The sequence below is a fragment of the Salvelinus namaycush genome, chromosome 23 (assembly GCF_016432855.1).
Source record: "Salvelinus namaycush isolate Seneca chromosome 23, SaNama_1.0, whole genome shotgun sequence".
NCBI lineage: Eukaryota > Metazoa > Chordata > Actinopteri > Salmoniformes > Salmonidae > Salvelinus > Salvelinus namaycush.
This window is the reverse complement of record NC_052329.1, coordinates 41,090,808-41,114,063: the sequence shown is the minus strand read 5'-3', so window position 1 is coordinate 41,114,063 and position 23,256 is coordinate 41,090,808. Positions and strand designations below refer to the sequence as shown.

Below are 23,256 nucleotides of genomic sequence, written 5' to 3'. Positions count from 1 at the left end.
CTCGTGAAGAGCTGGAGGCAGCGAAAGCCGAGAGGAGGCGATATGAGGAGGCAGCACGGAGGCAAGGCTGGAAGCCCGCGAGTACTACCCAAAAATCTATTGGGGGGGGGCTAAGAGGTAGTGGGCCGAGGGCAGGTAGGAGACCTGCGCCCACTTCCCAGGCTAACCGTGGAGAGCGGGAGTACGGGCGGACACCGTGTTACGCAATAGAGCGCACGGTGTCTCCTGTACGTGTTCATAGCCCGGTGCGGGTTATTCCACCTCCCCGCACTGGTAGGGCTAGATTGGGCATTGAGCCAGGTGCCATGATGCCGGCTCAACGCGTCTGGTCTCCAGTGCGTCTCCTCGGGCCGGCATACATGGCACCAGCCTTACGCATGGTGTCCCCGGTTCGCCTACATAGCCCGGTGCGGGTTATTCCACCTCCCCGCACTGGTCGGGCGACGGGGAGCATTCAACCAGGTAAGGTTGGGCAGGCTCGGTGTTCAAGGGAACCAGTACGCCTGCACGGTCCGGTATTTCCGGCGCCACCTCCCCGCCCCAGTCCAGTACCACCAGTGCCTCCTCCACGCACTAGCCCTATGGTGCGTGTCTCCAGCCCTTTACCACCAGTGCCTAAACCACGCACCAAGCCTCCTGTGTGTCCCCAGAGTCCTGTGCGTCCTGTTGCTGCTCCCCGCACTAGCCCTGAGATGCGTGTCCCCAGTCCGGTACCACCAGTTCCGGCACCACGCACTAGGCCTAATGTGCGCTCCCAGGGTCCAGTATGCCCTGTTCCTTCTCCCCGCACTAGCCTGAAGGTGCGTGTCCTTAGCCCGGTGCCTCCAGTTCCGGCACCACGCACCAGGCCTACAGTGCGTCTCATCCGGCCAGAGCCATCCGTCTGCCCAGTGCCATCTGAGCCATCCGTCTCCCTAGCGCCATCTGAGCCATCCGTCTCCCCAGCGCCATCTGAGCCATCCGTCTCCCCAGCGCCATCTGAGCCATCCGTCTCCCCAGCGCCATCTGAGCCATCCGTCTCCCCAGCGCCATCTGAGCCATCCGTCTGCCCAGTGCCATCTGAGCCATCCGTCTGTCCCGAGCCATTAGAGCCGCCCGTCTGTCCCGAGCCGTCAGAGCCGTTAGTCAGTCAGGAGCCGCTAGAGCCATTCGTCAGACAGGATCTGCCAGAGCCGCCAACCAGACAGGATCTGCCAGAGCCGCCAACCAGACAGGATCTGCCAGAGCCGCCAACCAGACAGGATCTGCCAGAGCCGCCAACCAGACAGGATCTGCCAGAGCCGCCAACCAGACAGGATCGTCCAGAGCCGTCAGCCAGCCATGAGCGTCCAGATCCGTCAGCCAGCCATGAGCGTCCAGATCCGTCAGCCAGCCATGAGCAGCCAGATCCGTCAGCCAGCCATGAGCAGCCAGATCCGTCAGCCAGCCATGAGCAGCCAGATCCGTCAGCCAGCCATGAGCAGCCAGATCCGTCAGCCAGCCATGAGCAGCCAGATCCGTCAGACAGCCATGAGCCGTCCAGCCAGGATCCGCCAGAGCAGCCAGCCAGGATCCGCCAGAGCCAGCCAGCCAGGATCCGCCCTTCAGTCCGGAGCTGCCGTCCCTCAGTCCGGAGCTGCCCCTTATCCTGGTGCTGCCCCTTATCCTGGTGCTGCCCCTTATCCTGGTACTGCCCCTTATCCTGGTGCTGCCCCTTAGTCCGGTACTGCCCCTTAGTAAGGTGCTGCCCCTTAGTCCGGTGCTGCCACTTAGTCCGGTGCTGCCCCTTATTCCAGTGGGGTTAAGAAAGCGGGTAGTGACTATGGTGGGGTGGGGACCACGACCAGTGCCAGAGCCGCCACCGTGGACAGACGCCCACCCAGACCCTCCCCTAGACTTTATGCTGGTGCGCCCGGAGTTCGCACCTTAAGGGGGGGGTTATGTCACACCCTGGCCTTAGTATTCTTTGTTTTCATTATTATTTTAGTTAGGTCAGGGTGTGACATGGTGAAGTATGTGTTTTTGTATTGTCTAGGGGGTTGTATGGTTTAGAGGGTTAAGGAGAATAGATGGTTTAGTGTTGTGTGTAGGTGTCTAGGAAAGTCTATGGTTGCCTGAATGGGTTCTCAATTAGAGACAGCTGGTTATGGTTGTCTCTGATTGGGAGCCATATTTAAGGCAGCCATAGGCTTTAGCTGTTGTGGGTCATTGTATATGTCTAGTCTATGTTGAACGTAAGTAGTTTGTGTGTGCACTTGCGTTTGTAGTTTCACGGTCGTTTGTTGTTTTTGTTAGTTTGAATAAGTGTTTCGTGTTCCGTCTTCGTATAAAAAAAAGAAGATGTATTCATATCATGCTGCGCCTTGGTTCAATCCATGCTCCTCCTCTTCGGATGAAGAGGAAGAGGAAAGCCGTGACAGAATGACCCACCAAACCCGGATCAAGCAGCATGACAAGCGGCAACAGGATCAAGGCATCAAGGATTCATGGACATGGGAGGAGATATTAGATGGAAAGGGACCTTGGGCACAACCGGGAGAATATCGCCTCCCTCGTGAAGAGCTGGAGGCAGCGAAAGCCGAGAGGAGGCGATATGAGGAGGCAGCACGGAGGCAAGGCTGGAAGCCCGCGAGTACTACCCAAAAATCTATTGGGGGGGGGCTAAGAGGTAGTGGGCCGAGGGCAGGTAGGAGACCTGCGCCCACTTCCCAGGCTAACCGTGGAGAGCGGGAGTACGGGCGGACACCGTGTTACGCAATAGAGCGCACGGTGTCTCCTGTACGTGTTCATAGCCCGGTGCGGGTTATTCCACCTCCCCGCACTGGTAGGGCTAGATTGGGCATTGAGCCAGGTGCCATGATGCCGGCTCAACGCGTCTGGTCTCCAGTGCGTCTCCTCGGGCCGGCATACATGGCACCAGCCTTACGCATGGTGTCCCCGGTTCGCCTACATAGCCCGGTGCGGGTTATTCCACCTCCCCGCACTGGTCGGGCGACGGGGAGCATTCAACCAGGTAAGGTTGGGCAGGCTCGGTGTTCAAGGGAACCAGTACGCCTGCACGGTCCGGTATTTCCGGCGCCACCTCCCCGCCCCAGTCCAGTACCACCAGTGCCTCCTCCACGCACTAGCCCTATGGTGCGTGTCTCCAGCCCTTTACCACCAGTGCCTAAACCACGCACCAAGCCTCCTGTGTGTCCCCAGAGTCCTGTGCGTCCTGTTGCTGCTCCCCGCACTAGCCCTGAGATGCGTGTCCCCAGTCCGGTACCACCAGTTCCGGCACCACGCACTAGGCCTAATGTGCGCTCCCAGGGTCCAGTATGCCCTGTTCCTTCTCCCCGCACTAGCCTGAAGGTGCGTGTCCTTAGCCCGGTGCCTCCAGTTCCGGCACCACGCACCAGGCCTACAGTGCGTCTCATCCGGCCAGAGCCATCCGTCTGCCCAGTGCCATCTGAGCCATCCGTCTGCCTAGTGCCATCTGAGCCATCCGTCTCCCCAGCGCCATCTGAGCCATCCGTCTCCCCAGCGCCATCTGAGCCATCCGTCTCCCCAGCGCCATCTGAGCCATCCGTCTCCCCAGCGCCATCTGAGCCATCCGTCTGCCCAGTGCCATCTGAGCCATCCGTCTGTCCCGAGCCATTAGAGCCGCCCGTCTGTCCCGAGCCGTCAGAGCCGTTAGTCAGTCAGGAGCCGCTAGAGCCATTCGTCAGACAGGATCTGCCAGAGCCGCCAACCAGACAGGATCTGCCAGAGCCGCCAACCAGACAGGATCTGCCAGAGCCGCCAACCAGACAGGATCTGCCAGAGCCGCCAACCAGACAGGATCTGCCAGAGCCGCCAACCAGACAGGATCGTCCAGAGCCGTCAGCCAGCCATGAGCGTCCAGATCCGTCAGCCAGCCATGAGCGTCCAGATCCGTCAGCCAGCCATGAGCAGCCAGATCCGTCAGCCAGCCATGAGCAGCCAGATCCGTCAGCCAGCCATGAGCAGCCAGATCCGTCAGCCAGCCATGAGCAGCCAGATCCGTCAGCCAGCCATGAGCAGCCAGATCCGTCAGACAGCCATGAGCAGCCAGATCCGTCAGACAGCCATGAGCCGTCCAGCCAGGATCCGCCAGAGCAGCCAGCCAGGATCCGCCAGAGCCAGCCAGCCAGGATCCGCCCTTCAGTCCGGAGCTGCCGTCCCTCAGTCCGGAGCTGCCCCTTATCCTGGTGCTGCCCCTTATCCTGGTGCTGCCCCTTATCCTGGTACTGCCCCTTATCCTGGTGCTGCCCCTTAGTCCGGTACTGCCCCTTAGTCCGGTACTGCCCCTTAGTCCGGTGCTGCCACTTAGTCCGGTGCTGCCCCTTATTCCAGTGGGGTTAAGAAAGCGGGTAGTGACTATGGTGGGGTGGGGACCACGACCAGTGCCAGAGCCGCCACCGTGGACAGACGCCCACCCAGACCCTCCCCTAGACTTTATGCTGGTGCGCCCGGAGTTCGCACCTTAAGGGGGGGGTTATGTCACACCCTGGCCTTAGTATTCTTTGTTTTCATTATTATTTTAGTTAGGTCAGGGTGTGACATGGTGAAGTATGTGTTTTTGTATTGTCTAGGGGGTTGTATGGTTTAGAGGGTTAAGGAGAATAGATGGTTTAGTGTTGTGTGTAGGTGTCTAGGAAAGTCTATGGTTGCCTGAATGGGTTCTTAATTAGAGACAGCTGGTTATGGTTGTCTCTGATTGGGAGCCATATTTAAGGCAGCCATAGGCTTTAGCTGTTGTGGGTCATTGTATATGTCTAGTCTATGTTGAACGTAAGTAGTTTGTGTGTGCACTTGCGTTTGTAGTTTCACGGTCGTTTGTTGTTTTTGTTAGTTTGAATAAGTGTTTCGTGTTCCGTCTTCGTATAAATAAAAAGAAGATGTATTCATATCATGCTGCGCCTTGGTTCAATCCATGCTCCTCCTCTTCGGATGAAGAGGAAGAGGAAAGCCGTGACAGAAGTTCAGTTTATGAACATTGATAACATAATTCACGTAACATACATATAATTATCAGAATCAAGCTACACATGCTGGTAAACACTCAAATACATTTAGTTTAAAACAAATGCACAATATTAGTGTACTGAGCCTTTACTAGTAGTAGCTGACGATAAAGAAGTCTTCAGCTCGGGCCAAAAAAATCGCGGCCCCCTGACAAAAAAAGTTTTGTCTTACGCTTGTTTTGTGCCAATGAATTGAAATTGAACATCGCTAAATGCGTCAGCTTAATTAAATGTGCAATAAAAAAAAGTACAGTGCCTAGGCATATTTAATGAAATCCTGGCTGTTGACGTAGGCAACAGATCAGATCGCAAAGCAGGGAATCCCCATTACCCACTGAGTTCATTTTTGGAAATGGGAAGTTCCCTATCTCATCCATAAACGCATATCAAGTGCAAGTGTGCTGTCCAGCAGCTCACATCAGCAGGATGCTGGCCCTTTTAATTAGGAGGGACGTAACGTGGATTACTAAAATAATGATTATGATCACATTTCCTCAATTTAAATATTAGACCTATAGGGGCACCTATATCTTCATGCCTAGAATAAAACCACCAGGTTTCCGTCATGGACTCAATTGAATGAAGAAAAAAAAATAAGAATGACAGTGGGCAGTTTGGAAAAACGATTCCAGTGCAAACCTTCTTAAGGCACATGCTGGGATTTAGCTGTCTCTCTCACCCCATTCAAACTTTCCTTATCAATTAATCTGATAGGCAATATTATTTTAGCATTAGGCAATGCTAGAATGTAGCCTATGCCTACTTTCTGATGGACTATAGCCAATATTTGAAGGTGAGGAAAATTCATTCTGGCTCTCTACTCCGAGTTCAGAGCACTCTCTGCAGAATACCTGATGAATTTACAAGTGAGCAACACCCTTTGAATATGACAGGTGTTAGTAAATGTCGTCAAAAAAACTTCATGAAATTGTTGCCAGCAGCACAATTGCATTCACCAACGCTCTATATAACATGAAAACCCCCTAACCAGCTCTGCTAGGGCGAGTAAAATGGGCAGAGTGAGGTATTCTCTAATTTGTCTGGAAGTAGCTAGCAAGCTAGCCAACTTTAGCCAATTAGCTTGTTTGCTTGAGTGCGTTGTGAGGTCAGAAGGCTTGGATCAACTCTACTCCTTTGTCAGAGCGTCCAGTGTGCAGTCTGAATGCTAGAGCGAAATGATCTGTGTTTACCAATGGGCAATCTAACAACTCTCTGAATTTACAAATGCTCAGAGCGCATTTTGTCACTCCAGAGTGAATTTACGAGCACACCTTTACGAGCACACTGGAGTGGCGCAGTGGTCTAAGGCACTGCATTGCAGTGCTAGCTGTGCCACTAGAGATTCTGGGTTTGATTCCATGTAGCAGCCGGCCGCGACTGGGAGACCAATGGGGCGGTGCACAATTGGCCCAGCGTCCTCCGGGTTAGGGGAGGGATGTCCTTGTCTCATCGTGTACTAGCGACTCCTGTTTCGGGACGGGCACAGTGCACGCTGACATGGTCGCCAGGTGTACGGAAAGGTGTTTCCTCCGACACATTGGTGCGGCTGGCTTCCGGGTAATTTGGGCCTTGTGTCAAGAAGCAGTGCGACTTGGTTAGGTTGTGTATTGGAGGACGCACGGCTCTCGACCTTCGCCTCTCCCGAGTCCGTACGGGAGTTACAGTGATGAGACAAGGCTGTAACTACCAATTGAAATTGGTAGAGAAAAAGGGGAGAAAAAGAGGTAATAAATGAAGAAAGGAGGGACAAATAACATGAATGAAATGAACATAAAAAATAGAAAAAATGTAAGCAAGTCATGATGATCAGCATATGTGCGAGGAATGAGACAGGTGCCAGTTTTGCGTTTCTTTCCTCTCATTAATGAGATGCAACTTAAGGAATGTAGCTCGATTGAATCTTGTAGGCTAATATTTTCCGTATGTTTATTTCTCTCTCGTTAAAGAGTCCTAGCCACTTTGAACAACACGATGTTGCATTGATACTGCCTTCTCACAAGGTAATTGCTGAGCAGGTCGTAACGGTATTTTTTGTTGTTTCCACTTCACTATGGCACAGCCAAACAACGGAAGTGATGGATTTGACTTCCGCTTTACTTCCCTACTGCATGGCAAACTTGCCAGAGTAAATTATTTGAAAGAGACACTTTATAGAGTATAAAAGTCAAGTGTAAGGGTATACGTGTAATTTTATATGTATTTCATTCAAGTTCGCTAACGTTAGCTAGACTTACTAGTAGGCTAGTTCTGTTGCGATAATAATGTTGTGTTGTGTCGGAGCCATCCACCCAGCCGATTACTATAATGATAAACTATAGGCTACATAACTATAACACGTTGGTGAGCATCCACACTAGTGTGAATTTTATCGTTCTATAGTCCTGTCAATCAACAGATTACGCATCCTACTGCACATTGCCTATTAATAAGATGGTAGCATAAGTGGAGGTCTTTTCTGAAAGCATTGTAAATAATGCTCTCCCTCCCAGTTTGACTCAAGGTCTGATTACATTAATCCCTAAGCCCAAGAAAGACTTGCTTCTACTCGATAATTGGCGTCCAATCTGTCTGCTCAATAATGACTACAAAATATTAGCCTGTATATTTGCAAAAAGAATGAAGGCAGTATTAGACTCAATTATAGAAGAGACCCAATCTGGCTTCATGCGGAATAGACATATATCTAATAATATCACACTGGTGTTAGACCTTATTGACTATTCTGATTTAATCTTCGAAGATAGTTTTATTGTCTTCTTAGACTTTTATAAAGCCTTCGATACAGTGGAACATGAGTTTCTATTTCTCTCCCTTGAGAAATTTGGTTTTGGGGAAATATTTTGTAGTACTATTAAAACTCTTTATATGAATGGGAACAGTTCAATTAAATTAAAGCATGGCACTTCTCCTAGATTTGGTTTGAAAAGAGGAATTAGGCAAGGTTGCCCAATTTCGCCTTACCTCTTCCTGCTTGCAACCCAACTTCTTACAAGTTTTGTTAAACCCAGTGATATAAAAGGGATCTCTATTGTGGACAGAGATGTTATCATAAATCAACTTGCAGATGACACAACCCTCTTTTTGAAAGATGCTGACCAGATTCCTAGAGCAGTCGATGTGATAAATATATTTTCCAAAGCATCTGGTCATTGCCTAAACCTTAATAAGTGTGAATTGTTTGCTGTTAAAGACTGTGTGATACCCTCTATATGCAATATTCCAGTCAATGAAAAATTAACATACCTTGGGATTACCATATCTAAGGATCAACAGGAAAGATGCTCATTAAATTTTATACCTATTATTGAAAAAAACAAAAAGTTGAACCATTGGTTGCAGAGGGATTTATCCTTGAAAGGTCGAGTATTGCTTTCTAAAGCTGAAGGTATCTCCAGAATTACTTATGCAGCCCAGTCCCTATATCTTGACAACAAAATAACGGTTTACCAGGTGCTTTTCAACTTAATCTGGAAAAATCGTACACATTATATTAGGAAATCTGTCGTTATGAACTCATATGAATATGGTGGACTCAATGTTTTAGATTTTCCTACTTTGAATAATACTTTTAAGATAAATTGGGCTAAACATTTTTTAAAGAATCCTACTTCAATTTGGAATTTCATCCCTCTCCCATTTTGGTGGCCTCAATTTTATGTTACTTTGTAACTATAACATTGATAAGATTCCTGCAAAATTATCTGCTTTTCACAGACAAGTATTCTTAGCGTGGTCGTTAATATATAAACATAATTTTTCCCCGCATAGGTATTGCATTTGGAACAATAAGGACATTTTGTATAGAAATAGTCTTTATTTTTTAAGAACTGGTTCAATAATCATATCCTACTGGTGAGTCAACTTTTTAATGCAGAAGGATTGTTACTCAATTATGAGGAATTTTTATCTCGTTACTATATCCCTGTAACACCTAGAGAGTTCGCCATAGTCTTTGATGCTATTCCATCTGGAACTCTCATGTTATTTAGAGGTGTAACCAGACCTCACCTTCTTGACCTACCCTCACTTAATCCAGTTGACTCTCCAACAGGGAAAATATGTTTCTCCTAGCTCCCTCAGAACAATAGGTCTATACATGCTTTATTTCAAAGGGATATTGTATCCATTCCTTATGTTACTGGAATACATTGGTCACTAATATCTGTTGGAAAAAAGTCTGGTTATTACCACACAAATACTTGCTTGTTAACAAGGTCAAAGAGGTCTCTTTCAGAATGATCCATAAGTATTACCCTGCGAATCATTACCTGAAGAAACTTAAAAAAGACAAAAACATTGATTGTGCTTTTTGTGTTGAGCATCCAGAAACAGTTTCACATTTATTTTGGCATTGTCTACATGTAAAACAATTATGGAAAGATATTCAGTTTTATAATTGTTAATATTCTTGATGACTTTTGTTTTTTATGGGAGAATGTGCTGCTCAGTTTCCTTAACCATAATAAAGATAAAGAAAAACTATTTTACCTTATAAATCTAATTGTGCTAATGGCAAAATGTTATATTCATAAATGTAAATTCACTAATAAAAAAACACTCTTCTGTGTTTTTTATAAGGAATTCGAGCAGTTCATTAAGACCATTATACATTCTTCTAATAAGAAAGCTGTTAAAACAATCAATATGTGTGCATCTTTTAAGGTCTTTGTACAATCTGTCATTTGTTGTACCCCCTAGCATATGTTATCATTGTCTGTTTGTATACTTCTTATATGTATACTGATTTTTCTCCAATAAATGTAAAAAAAGGGAAAAAAAGAAGATGGTAGCATAAGACCATTCATGAGGTCGCTAACGCACAGATACTGGTTCAGACCATTCAGTGCTTTCAGGGTGTGTTCATTGTCATAGTGACAACTGCAAATAAAACTATGTACAGTACATGTAGGCCCAATGAAAAGTAATATAGTACATCGTATTTAAATGGATAAATTCAACAACAAACGCCATTTAGCCTACACATCTTTTACAGCATTGCCTCGTTGCTTAAGTGGCACACGCTTGTAAAATATGGCAGAACATCGAATATCTTTCTCTGGAGCGAGCTGCGTTGTCATGACAGCTTCTGACAACATAACGTTCTTCTGATAGATCCTGCTCGAGCTGTGAATAGCCAGCCAATCAGATGGCTCGATGGAGGTCATGTGGCTCCTGGTTCATAAAGCCCAACGTTCTGAAGTGTAGCAAGGTTCCATAGTAACTTCATTGACACCGTGCGCGCTTGGCTGTCGTACACTGGGGTAGTAGACGCCGCTTCATAGCGCGAAACAGAAAATAGATATTTCATACTTCACTTTTCCTCTCCAACACCCGTGGAAATGTTTAACAGTCTTCTCAGGGAATTTGACGAGGACCCTTTCTTCTCGTAAGTAGTATCAATATTGTATTCAGCCTCTCATTAATTCGACAGGATGAAGATTTTTCTCGAAAAATTATGTTTATTTTAAACACCAGTCAACACCACTTTCAACGACACGTTGTTTCAGATAATGGACAATAACGACTGTATGCTACCCACCCCTTGTCTACAATGACAGTCTGTAGGCTATTGTCATATTTTAAGAGCCACATTCACAATTAATAGTTTGCAGATATTATTGTGGGGCAATTGTGTGCCCAATTTCAATGCTTTGTTATCAGCATAGCCTATTCCCTTATATTATATCAGCTGTTCCAGATTTAAAAACAGCTTCTATCTCCAGGCCATCAGACTGTTGAACAGCCATCACTTGCTGGCTACCTGCACGGTACTCTGCCCTGCACCTTGAGACTTATGCCCCGTGTATATATAGAGTCACCTCATATTCTGTTAATATACTGTTGTTTACTCCCTGTGTATGTATATACTGTATTCTAGAAATAGCTCATCCTAATATACCTAGCTACTACTGAACATACAATTTTCCTTTCAAATTATATACTGTCAGTGTCTATATTTATATTCTGGATTTTGACCTGCTCACTCTAATATGTCTACCCCTGGATTGTTAATTGGACTCGTTCTGTCATTTCTTGATTTGTTATTTACATTTTTTAGTATTTGTGTATTTGTGTTGAATTTGCTAGACATTCTACTGCACTGTTGGAGCTAGTAACATAAGCATTTCGCTGCACCTGTTTAAACACATGCACAACTTTGATTTGAGATATTACTACATTTAAATGACAACTAACGCACACTGAAATCCATGTTTGATGTGTGTTAATAGCTACTGGTTGACATGTAGGCTACAGTAATAGCATGGTACTTACTACTCAAGGAATAGAGTTACTGGTGTCAGCAAAATATTGGTTAATGTTTTTCATTAGTGAATATATGCTTTGAGTAAGTGTAGCCATTCCCCAGGAAAACTTTGAGAATGTAATATATATTAATCACCTGGCTTAGACCCTTGTCATACACTATATGGCTAAAAGTATGTGGACACCTGCTCATCGAACATCTCATTCCAAAATCATGGTCATTAATATGGAGTTGGTCCCACCTTTGCTGCTATAACAGCCTCCACTCTTCTTGGAAGGCTTTCCACTAAATGTTGGAACATTGCTGCGGGGGACTTGCTTCCATTCAGCCACAAGAGCATTAGTGAGGTCAATGTTGGGTGATTAGACCTGGCTCGTAGTCTGCGTTCCAATTCATCCCAAAGCTGTTCGGTAGGGTTGAGGTCAGGGCTCTCTGCAGGCCAGTCAAGTTCTTCCACACCGATCTCGACAAACCATTTCTGTATGGACCTCGCTTTGTGCATGGGGGCATTGTCATGCAGAAACAGGAAAGGACCTTCCCCAAACTGTTGCCACAAAGTTGGATGCACATAATCGTCGAGAATGTCATTGTATGTTGTAGCGTTAAGATTTCCCTTCACTGGAACTAAGGGGCCTAGCCCGAACCATGAAAAACAGCCCTAAACCATTCTTCTTATTCCACCAAATTTGACAGTTGGCACTACGTATTGGGGCAGGTAGCGTTCTCCTGGCATCCGCTAAATCCCGATTCGTTTGTGGTGACGAGTGATTCATCACTCCAGAGAACGTGTTTCCAGATGGTGAAGAGTGATTCATCACTCCAGAGAACGCATTTCCACTGCTCCAGAGTCCAAAGGTGGCGTGCTTTCCACCACTCCAGCCGACGCTTGATATTGGGCATGGTGATCTTAGGCTTATGTGCGGCTCCTTGGCTATGGAAACACATTTCATGAAGCTCCCGACAAACAGTTATTGTGCCGACGTTGCTTCCAGAGGCAGTTTGGAACTCAGTAGTGAGTTCTGCAACCGAGGACAGACTATTTTTACGCCCTACGTGCTTCAGCACTCAGCGGTCCCATTCTGTTAGCTTGTGTGACCTACCACTTTTTTTAAATGTATTTTATTTCATCTTTATTTAACCAGGTAGGCCAGTTGAGAAAAAGTTCTCATTTACAACTGCGACCTGACCAAGATAAAGCAAAGCGACAAAAACAAAAACATATAAACAACAATCTGCCGATAAACAAACGTACAGTCAATAACACAATAGAAAAATCTATATACAATGTGTGCATATGTAGTAAGATTAGGGAGGTAAGGCAATAAATAGGCCATAGAGGCGAAATAATTACAATTTAGCATTAACACTGGAGTGATAGATGTACAGATGATGATGTGCTAGTAGATATACTGGGGTGCAAAAGAGCAAAACAATAAATAACAATATGGGGATGAGGTAGTTGGGTGTGCTATTTACAGATGGGCTGTGTACAGGTACAGTGATCGGTAAGCTGCTCTGACAGCTGATGCTTAAAGTTAGAGCGAGAGATATTAGTTTCCAGCTTCAGTGATTTTTGCAGTTCGTTCCAGTCATTGACAGCAGAGAACTGGAAGGAAAGGCGGCCAAAGGAAGTTTTGGCTTTGGGGGTGACCAGTGAAATATACCTGCTAGAGCGCGTGCTACGGGTAGGTGTTGCTATGGTGACCAGTGAGCTGAGATAAGGCTGGGTTTTACCTAGCAAAGACTTATAGATGACCTGGAGCCAGTGGGTTTGGCGACAAATATGAAGCGAGGGCCAGCCAACGAGAGAATACAGGTCACAGTGGTGAGTAGTATATGGGGCTTTGGTGACAAAACAGATGGCACTGTGATAGACTGCATCTAATTTGCTGAGTAGAGTGTTGGAGGCTATTTTGTAAATGACATCGCCGAAGTCAAGGATCGGTAGGATAGTAAGTTTTATGAGGGTATGTTTGGCAGCATGAGTGAAGGATGCTTTGTCGCGAAATGGGAAGCCGATTCTAGATTTAATTTTGGATTGGAGATGCTTAATGTGAGTCTGGAAGGATAGTTTACAGTCTATCCAGACACCTAGGTATTTGTAGTTGTCCACATATTCTAAGTCAGAACCGTCCAGAGTAGTGATGCTAGTCGGGTGGCCGGGTGCGGGCAGCAATCGGTTGAAGAGCATGCATTTAGTTTTACTAGCATTTAAAAGCAGTTGGAGGCCACGGAAGAAGTGTTGTATGGCATTGAAGCTAATTTGAAGGTTTGTTAACACAGTGTCCAAAGAAGGGCCAGATGTATACAGAAGGTTGTCGTCTGTGTAGAGGTGGTTTAGAGAATCACCAGCAGCAAGAGCGACATCATTGATATATACAGAGAAAAGAGTCGGCCCGAGAATTTAACCCTGTGGCATCCCCATAGAGACTGCCAGAGGTCTGGACAACAGGCCCTCCAATTTGACACACTGAACTCTATCTGAGAAGTAGTTGGTGAACCAGGCGAGGCAGTCATTTGAGAAACCAAGGCTGTTGAGTCTGCCGATAAGAATGCGGTGATTGACAGAGTCGAAAGCCTTGGCCAGGTCGATGAAGACGGCTGTACAGTACTGTCTTTTATCGATGGCAGTTATGATATCGTTTAGGACCTTGAGCGTGGCTGAGGTGCACCCATGACCAGCTCGGAAACCAGATTGCAAGGTGGAAGAAGTACGGTGGGATTCGAAATGGTTGGTGATCTGTTTGTTAACTTGGCTTTTGAAGATATTACAAAGGCAGGGCAGGATGGATATAGGTCTATAACAGTTTGGGTATAGAGTGTCTCCCCCTTTGAAGAGGGGGATGACCGCGGCAGGTTTCCAATCTTTGGGGATATCAGACGATACGAAAGAGAGGTTGAACAGGCTAGTTGCAACAATTTCGGGAGATAATTTTAGAAAGAGAGGGTCCAGATTGTCTAGTCCAGCTGATTTGTAGGGATCCAGATTTTGCAGCTCATCAGCTGTCTGGATTTGGGTGAAGGAGAAGCGGGGGGGGGGGGCTTGGGCAAGTTTCTGCGGGGGGTGCCAGGTGGAAAGCATGGCCAGCCTTAGAAAAATGCTTATTGAAATGATCGATTATCGTAGATTTATTGGTGGTGACTATGTTTCCGAGCCTCAGTGCAGTGGGCTGCTGGGAGGAGGTGCTCTTATTCTCCATGGACTTTACAGTGTCCCAAAAAGTTTTGGAATTAGTGCTACAGGATGCAAATTTCTGTTTGAAAAAGCTAGCCTTAGCTTTCCTAACTGACTGTGTATATTGGTTCCTGACTTCCAGGAAAAGTTGCATATCGCGGGGGCTATTCGATGCTAATGCAGTACGCCACAGGATGTTTTTGTGCTGGTCAAGGGCAGTCAAGTCTGGAGTGAACCAAGGGGTATATCTGTTCTTAGTTCTACATTTTTTGAATTGGGTATGCTTATTTAGGATGGTGAGGAAAGCACTTTTAAAGAGCTACCACGCATCCTCTACTGACGGGATGAGGTCAATATCCTTCCAGGATACCCGGGCCAGGTCGATTAGAAAGGCCTGCTTGCTGACGTGTTTAAGGGAGAGTTTAACAGTGATGAGGGGTGGTTGTTTGACCGTGGACCCATTACGGACGCAGGCAAAGAGGCAGTGATCGCTGAGATCCTGGTTGAAGACAGCAGAGGTGTATTTAGAGGGCAAGTTGGTCAGGATGATATCTATGAAGGTGCCCATGGTTACGGATTTAGGGTTGTATCTGGTAGGTTCCTTGATAATTTGTGTGAGATTGAGGGCATCTAGCTTAGATTGTAGGACGGCCGGGGTGTTAAACATATCCCAGTTCAGGTCACCTAACAGTACGAACTCTGAAGATAGATGGGGGGCAATCAATTCACATATGGTGTCCAGGGCACAGCTGGGGGCTAAGGGGGGTCTATATCAAGCGGCAACGGTGAGAGACTTATTTCTGGAAAGGTGGATTTTTAAAAGTAGAAACTGAAATTATTTGGGCAGAGACCTGGATAGTATGACAGAACTCTGTAGGCTATATCTGCAGTAGATTGCAACTCCGCCCCCTTTGGCAGTTCTAACTTGTCGGAAAATGTTGTAGTTGGGATGGAAATTTCAGAATTTTTGGTGGCCTTCAGACACAGCTAGGACATCAGGGTTGGCGGAGTGTGCTAAAGCAGTGAATAAAACAAACTTAGGGAGAAGGCTTCTGATGTTAACATGCATGAAACCAATGCTTTTACGGTTACAGAAGTCAACAAATGAGAGTGCCTTGGGAATGGGTGTGGTGCTGGGGGCTACAGGGCCTGGGTTGACCTCTACACCACCAGAGGACCAGAGGAGGAGTAGGATAAGGGTACAGCTAAAGGCTATAAGAACTGGTTGTCTAGTGCGTTGGGGACAGAGAATAAAAGGAGCAGATTTCTTGGCGTGGTAGAATAGATTTAGGGCATAATGTACAGACAAGGGTATGGTAGGATGTGAGTACAGTGGAGGTAAACCTAGGTATTGAGTGACGATGAGAGCGGTTGTGTCTCTGGAGGCACCAGTTAAGCCAGGTGAGGTCTCCGCATGTTTGGAGGGTGCGATAAAAGAGATATCTAAGGCATTTAGAGCGGGTCTGGGGGCTCTACAGTGAAATAAAACAATAATAACTAACCTGAACAGCAGTAGGCATATTGACATTAGGGAGAGGCATGTGTAGCGGAGTGATCATAGGGTCCAATGAGCAGCAATGGGTGAGTCAGGGAGCCGTTCGGTATTCGCTATTACGCTAGGCGAGCTGGAGCTAGCAGGCCGTGGCCAGCAGATGGGTCTTCGGCGACGTCGTAACGGAAAAGCCTGTTGAAACGACCTCGGACGATTACGTCGGCAGACCAGTCGTGATGGATCGGCGGAGCTCCGTGTCGGCAATAAAGGGTCCAGGCCAATTGGCAAAAGAGGTATTGTAGCCCAAGAATTAGCTGGTAGACCTCTTCGGCTAACCGGGAGATGGGTCTAGCTCAAGGCTAACTGGTGCTTGCCTCGGGACAGAGGCGCCAGCCAGGAGTAGCCACTCGGATAACAGCTAGCTAGCTACGATGATCTAGTGTAATGGTCCAGAGCTTGCGGTAGGAATCCGGAGATGTGGTAGAGAAAAAGCAGTCCGATATGCTCTGGGTTGATATCGAGCTGTGCAGACTGGCAGGTATTGACCGAGCTGAGGCTGGCTGGTGTCCGAGTTAACGTTGAAGACCGCTAGCAGTGGCTAACTGACTACTAGATAGTAGCTAGTTAGCTGGCTAGCTTCTGATGGGGGTTCCAGTTCTAAAGTATAAAAATAGCCGATCCGTACCACATTGGGTGAGGCGGGTTGCAGGAGAGTATATTCAGTCCGCGGCTGAGCCATTGTTGCTCCTAGACAATAACAGCACTTACAGTTGACCGAGGCAGCTCTAGCAGAGCAGAAATGTGATGAACTGACTTGTTGGAAAGGTGGCATCCTATGACAGTGCCATGTTGAAAATCACTGAGCTCTTCAGTATGGGCCATTCTACTGCCAATGTTTGTCTATGGAGATTGCATGGATGTGTGGTTGATTTTATACACCTGTCAGGAACAGGTGTGGCTGAATTAGCTGAATCCACTAGTATGAAGGGGTGTCCACATACTTTTGTGTGTATCTTAGGCCTGGTCTAAAATCAGATAAACGTTACCGTACGACCCCCATCGCCCCATCTTCAGTCCACAAACCAGCCCTTCCCTCACAATGCCCGGTTGCGTGTTCTTGTTATGACTATTTAGAAAAAAATCGGTATATATAGTACCAATTAAAAGTTTGGACACACCTACTCATTCAAGGGTTTTTCTTTATTTCTACAATTTTCTACATTGTAGAATAATAGTGAAGATATCAAAACTATGAAATAACACATATGGAATCATGTAGTAACCAAAAAAGTGTTAAACAAATCAAAATGTATTTGATATATATTTGAGATTCTTCAAAGTAGCCACCCTTTGCCCTGATGACAGCTTTGCATACTCTTGGCATTCTCTCAACCAGCTTCATGAGATAGTCACCTGGAATGCATTTCAATTAACATGTGTTAATTTGTGGAATTTCTTTCCTTCTTAATGCGTTTGAGCCAATCAGTTGTGTTTTGACAAGATAGGGGTGGATATACAGAAGATAGCCCAATAACAGCTCAAATAAGCAAAGAAAAATGACAGTCCATCATTACTTTGAGACATGAAGATCAGTCAATATGGAAAATGTCAAGAACTTTCTTCAAGTGCAGTCGCAAAACCATCTAGCGCTATGATGAAACTGTCTCTCATGAGGACCGCCACAGAAAAGGAAGACCCAGAGTTACCTCTGCTGCAGAAGATAATTTCATTAGAGTTACTAGCCTCAGATTGCAGTCCAAATAAATGTTTCACAGAGTTCAAGTAACAGACACATCTCAACATCAACTGTTCAGAGGAGGCTGCGTTCATCAAGGCAAAGGGTGGCAACTTTGAAGAATCTCAAATATAAAAAATATATACACTTTTTTGGTTACTACATGATTCCATATGTGTTATTTCATAGTTTTGTTGTCTTCATTATTATTCTACAATGTAGAAAATAGTAGAAATAAAGAAAAACCATTGAATGACTGGTACTGTATTTTCCAGTCAAAATATATATTTATTTATTTTAGATTTTAAAACATACATTGTACACCGAAGTGAAGCCGCTCCAAACACCCCATACCCTCCTGTTGTCCCCAGAGCTCCACCCATCCACCCTACATTTAGCTATGACTATTTTGACTATTTGCACACAGAAAAGAAAAATGCCTAGCACTGATTTGATTTTATGACAGACAGTAAATTATGAAATGGTGAATGCCTGGTGTTAACAAGTTCCCTTCTTTCTTTCTTTCCTTCCTTCCTTCCTTCACTTTCCCTTTTTCCAATCTACAGCTCATCAAGGTATGACCATTTTGTTTTTTACTCATCAGCACAGTCATAAATTCTGCAAAGAATTCAGTGTCTCTGGGAACATTGAGGCTGATTCAATCTCTTCTTCCTCTTCCTCCTCTTCCTCTTCTCCATAGGGATCCATTCCAGGCACACAACACACATGTACAACAGATGATGCGGAGTTTATCAGAGCCCTTCGGTCGGGACTTCATGCCCAGTCTGACAGGCGGGTGTGACAGGGGCCGCGTAGCCGGGGGCCAACCCAACACTAGCATGGCGCTACAGGAGGACCACAGGGTGAGGACCGATGCTCTGACTGTGACTCACTGACTGGGGTAGGGTGACTAGGGCTAATGTGTTGTTATGGTGACCCAGGTTTGGTCCCACACAATAATATTTCATTTGTAAAGCGCATTTCCCACGCTCAATTAGCATGACTCAAGTAGCCTTGGAGTATTGATATCGGCTAAACACATACAGATCCTGACCAGGATATGTCAGGTCAGGAGAGGGTTGTTGGTTTGAATCTCAAACAGGTGACTGCCTCAGTGCCTCTAGTTCATACCCTATCCTTAAGATGGTCTTCTCACTTGGAGAGCATTTCCCTTTAGGTTTTTTCTCCTTAGACTGCTACCAGACATGCTTGTTCTATCATGTCAATCCAAACATTTGTCTGCACAAACAGATCTGGGACCAGGCTATGTTCTCTTGGCTTGAGAAACAGAAACTGGCAACCATACCTCCCCAGTGCATTGTAGATTGTCCCAATTCACTCGTACTCTCTAGGTGAATGTAACGATGTACACTGAGAGTCGAGAAGCAAGTTCAGGGAGTGAATACATTTGATAAATAATCGAACATAAACAAAACAAGAAACACGAACAGCGCCCCGACATGAAACCGAAACAATAACGCCTGGGGAAGAAACCAAAGGGAGTGACATGAATAAAAGCAGGTAATCAAGGAGGTGATGGAGTCCAGGTGAGTGTCAACAAGCGCTGGTGCGCGTGATGATGGTGACAGGTGTGCGTAATAATCAGCAGTCTGGTGACCTAGAGGCCAGAGAGGGAGTATACGTGACAGTGAAGGTGTGGAATCATATCCCTGTCCCAGGGGTTGGTCAGTTCCTTGTCCTCTTCATCTGTGTCAGTGAGTGAAAGAACATAAACACCTGCACCACAACTCACCCCCCCCCCTCCACCCACCCCTGTCATTTCAGCGGCCAGCATTCAAACAAACAAGAACGCTGGCCAGCCGAAAGAGAGAAAAAAAGGAAAGGGCTTAGGTTTACTGGGGTCGTGATGGAAAATGGCCATGGACGTGTAACCGGATCCCCCCTGCTGCCGGGTCAGGCCAGCGATGCTGTACTGCTTATTGAACCTCTGCTGCTGCTCTGCTGGGGCACTGGAGAGTGTGGTGGGTTGTAGAAGAACAACCCCCTCACCTTTCTGGACAGCTATCTTTGGCCTGAGGAGGGTATATTTAGAGCATTGTTCCACTGACACACTGCTTTCTCACTCAAACACACCAATGCCCCGAGCTGTTGAAAAGACAAAACAGACATGTTTGGTTTCATAGCTGTTTGGCCCGTGGTCAAATGAAGCAAATCTGAAAGGACAAACTGTTCACGTTTCTCATGACATTGGTTATGAGTTTATGACAATATAGTTATGTTTTCACGTAGGCTTGAATCCTGACTTGATATCCTCGTACATAACGTTTTCGTGCAATTCATGCATTGACATTAATGCATGATTGCCAAGTTAAGTGTGCGCAAAGTTAGGATTCAGTGTCTTGTGTGTAGTTCATTTTTTCTGTAATTAAGAACAGTCCTGTTCCACTCCTGAATGACAGTTTCATGACAGTTAAACACTAGTCTATTTGCTCAGCTTTGCAATGCAGTTAGATACATTTTCTAGACAATGTAGGCTAATGGGAAGGCCCACCCCCAAAATGTTTTATACCCCTACCCTAGGTAGAAGAAAATACAACCATGTTTAAAAAAAATCCCTAATGTCTCCCATTTATGAAATGGATGGTTGTGTAAAAATATTTTTCTGCAAAAGTGGTTAGAAATGTTCATACACCCCCTAGCTTGGCTGGAGGGGGGTGGGCCACAGGCTCATGTAACCCAATATTGCAGGCTCTGATATTGCAAAATGTGGAATACAAGTAGTCAGTTGTCTGCCCTACGTACACAAACAAACAGCATTAGGATATCATAATGCATCTTGGAAATATAGACCTGTAAATACAGAGATACAATAGGCAGAAATGTAAACTATAAATATTTATGATGAATGTAAGCTTGACTTTTTGCTAGCTGATTCAATTATAATTTTCCATGTCAAATGTACTCTCATTCAGTTCTGTATCATCCTGCCGGACACAAATACATACAGTTACACATGTTTTTTGATGTTATGGCTAGTGTAAAGGTTGGTGGAGGAGGAATATTGGTCTGGGGCTGGGTCTGGGGCTGTTGTTCATCATTTGGGCTTGGCCCCTTAGTTCCAGTGAATGGACATCTTAATGCAACAGCATACTATGACATTCTAGACGATTCTGTTCTTCCAACTTTGTGACAACAGTTTGGGGAAGGCCCTTTCCTGTTTCAGCATGACAATGCCCCTATGCACAGAGCCAAGTCCATACAGAAATGGTTTGAGGAGATTGGTGTGGAAGAACTTCACTGGCCTGCACAGAGCCCTGACCTCAACCCCATCGAACACCTTTGGGATGAATTGGAACGCCGACTACGAGCCAGGCCTAAGTGCCCGAGCTCACTAATGCTGTTGTGGCTGAATGGAAGCAAGTCCCCGCAGCAATGTTCCAACATCTAGTGGAAAGCCTGTCCAGAAAAATGGCTGTTATAGCAGCAAAGGGGGGACCAACTCCATATTAATGCCCATGATTTTGGAATGAGATGTTCGCCGAGCAGGTGTCCACATACTTTTGGTAATGTAGTGTATTGATGGCATTGCACGCCAGCTCTTTTCAGGTGGCATTTTGGCTGTTGAATGGCCTACTGACATGTGGCAGTCCAATTCCATGGTGTCTCTGTCTGTAGTAACTGCCAGAGGGGGGACTGATGGTGGAGTGGAGCTATCGTGGACAGTTCTGAGAGATTCAGGATGGCATTGACATTGAAGAGGTGCAAATCCTATCATATGTGAAAGCCCAGTAAGTTGATGGCATTTTTTGTCAGTGAGTGTCAGGTTGTGTTGGTTCAATGTGGTGAACACCTGCCTTATGAGCTTGCCATCATATGTGGTTACATCCTCCCCATACCCCATAATGTCACCATGTGAACATGCATGGAAACTCCAGGGCAGACTGGGCATTTCAGGATGGCATTGACATTGGAGAGCTGCAATTCCTATGAAATGCAAAGGCCCACTAAGTTGATGGCATTTCTTCTCAATGAGTGTCAAGTTGTTGGAGCTAACGTAATTGCCCCCCCCCCCCCAAAAAAAAAACCATAGTGCAACCTGTGTTGTGATAATTGTGTTGTTTGCTCTATACCCTGTTAATACATATGGCTTGCGACTGTAATATATAGGCCTAAAGGCCGAGACAATAAGAAAACACAGTGGCAGAATAAATTCAACCATACCTTTGTTTTATCACAAAACCGGATAGCAACCTCTGTCCAGTGAAGTTCACAAAGCGTAGTGCGTGTACAGTAACAGACAGTTACATGACCTACAGCACGGTCAAGCAAGTTAATGTTTCGGACATTTTCGGACGACTAAACAACAATTGATTTGGAACCACAGAGCGTTAACACAAGTCGCAAAGAATACAGGAGCTGCCTCCACTATTCCAGCACCATTTCAACTAACATTTTCAAATCACCTCTGCTTAGTCTAATACAGTGACAACTAAAAGATACCAAAAACAATTTAGTCCAACTTAAGCTAGTTATGATGTGGTTGTGCATGATTCTGATTTCTGTGTGCATGCGTGTGTGCGTGTGTGTGCGTGCGTATTCGTGCAAGTAGAAAAACATGTTGACTCACCCTGTTTGTAGAGAAACGCCAATGGCATTCTCCTCTCTTTCATGTTGACGAAACGGCCTATCACTCTGTTATCCAGTACACTTTTATTTTTTGTTGTCCTAGGCTACCTGGCTAAAATGCTTGCTCGCTAGCCTAACTTCCATTCATGGTCAATGTTAGCTAGTTAAAATTAGCCTTCTACATCTAGCTACATATTGAACTTCCATACTCTTAGACCAGGGTCACCACAATGTATGAATTAATGGGTGGATCAGAATTGCCGTTATAATCATTGGCCAGTACGAAGAATTAAGTAAAACCACAAGTCCAAATCCCTATCTCCATCCATGACTAATTTAGGAAAGGGACCATTTTAGCTAGCTAGCTAGCCTCTGGAGGACAACAACACATCGAGATGCAACAATTCAAGTTATGTTAATGACGTATGCTCTCAATGGGATTTGATAGTAGTTACGCCAAATCCAAGCTGGCTTCCCTTGACTCTTTTTTTTGGTGCGCCAGGACCATTCACAGTTGAGCTTGCTTAGTTTAGCTCACTGATTGGCACATTTTTTATACTTTTTTTTATCAAGGGAGGCCAAATGCTCTCTGGCTTCCTTTGCCTTCAATGCTACGGGCAGCTAACAATGTCATACTCGTTTGGACAAGACAGCATCAGATAGATGGCCTACACGTAGAGAGACAGAGGAGTGCTGTTTCGCTCGCTCGGATGCTTTCACTTGTGAGATACATTCAGCCTCTTGCGAATTGAAGGAAAATGATGAAACACAGAGAGACGAAAGATAAATTATTTTATATTTCTGTATATTTTCTTGGTCAATTTTGGGGGGAAGCCTGGCTTCCCTTGGTATCCATGAATACACGCCACTGCTGGATTGTACAATATTTCACCATTATTATGTTCAAAATTCTTCAAGCTCTGTTAACCTCTCTAGGGTACGTGAGACGGTAGCGTCCCACCTCTTCAACAGCCAGTGAAACTGCAGGGCGCCAAATTC

General features: G+C 45.8%; 1 protein-coding gene across 1 annotated transcript in view; it reads left to right on the top strand.

Annotated features, from left to right (window-relative positions):
• The first annotated feature begins 10,275 nt into the window (after positions 1-10,275).
• Positions 10,276-23,256, top strand: part of LOC120018882 (myeloid leukemia factor 1-like) — a 28,513-nt gene continuing 15,532 nt past the window's right edge. The window contains exons 1-2 of the mRNA XM_038962103.1: positions 10,276-10,389; positions 18,371-18,533. Of these exons, the coding sequence (XP_038818031.1) occupies positions 10,343-10,389; positions 18,371-18,533 (210 nt within the window). The 5' untranslated portion in view covers positions 10,276-10,342. The remainder of the gene's footprint in view (positions 10,390-18,370; positions 18,534-23,256) is intronic.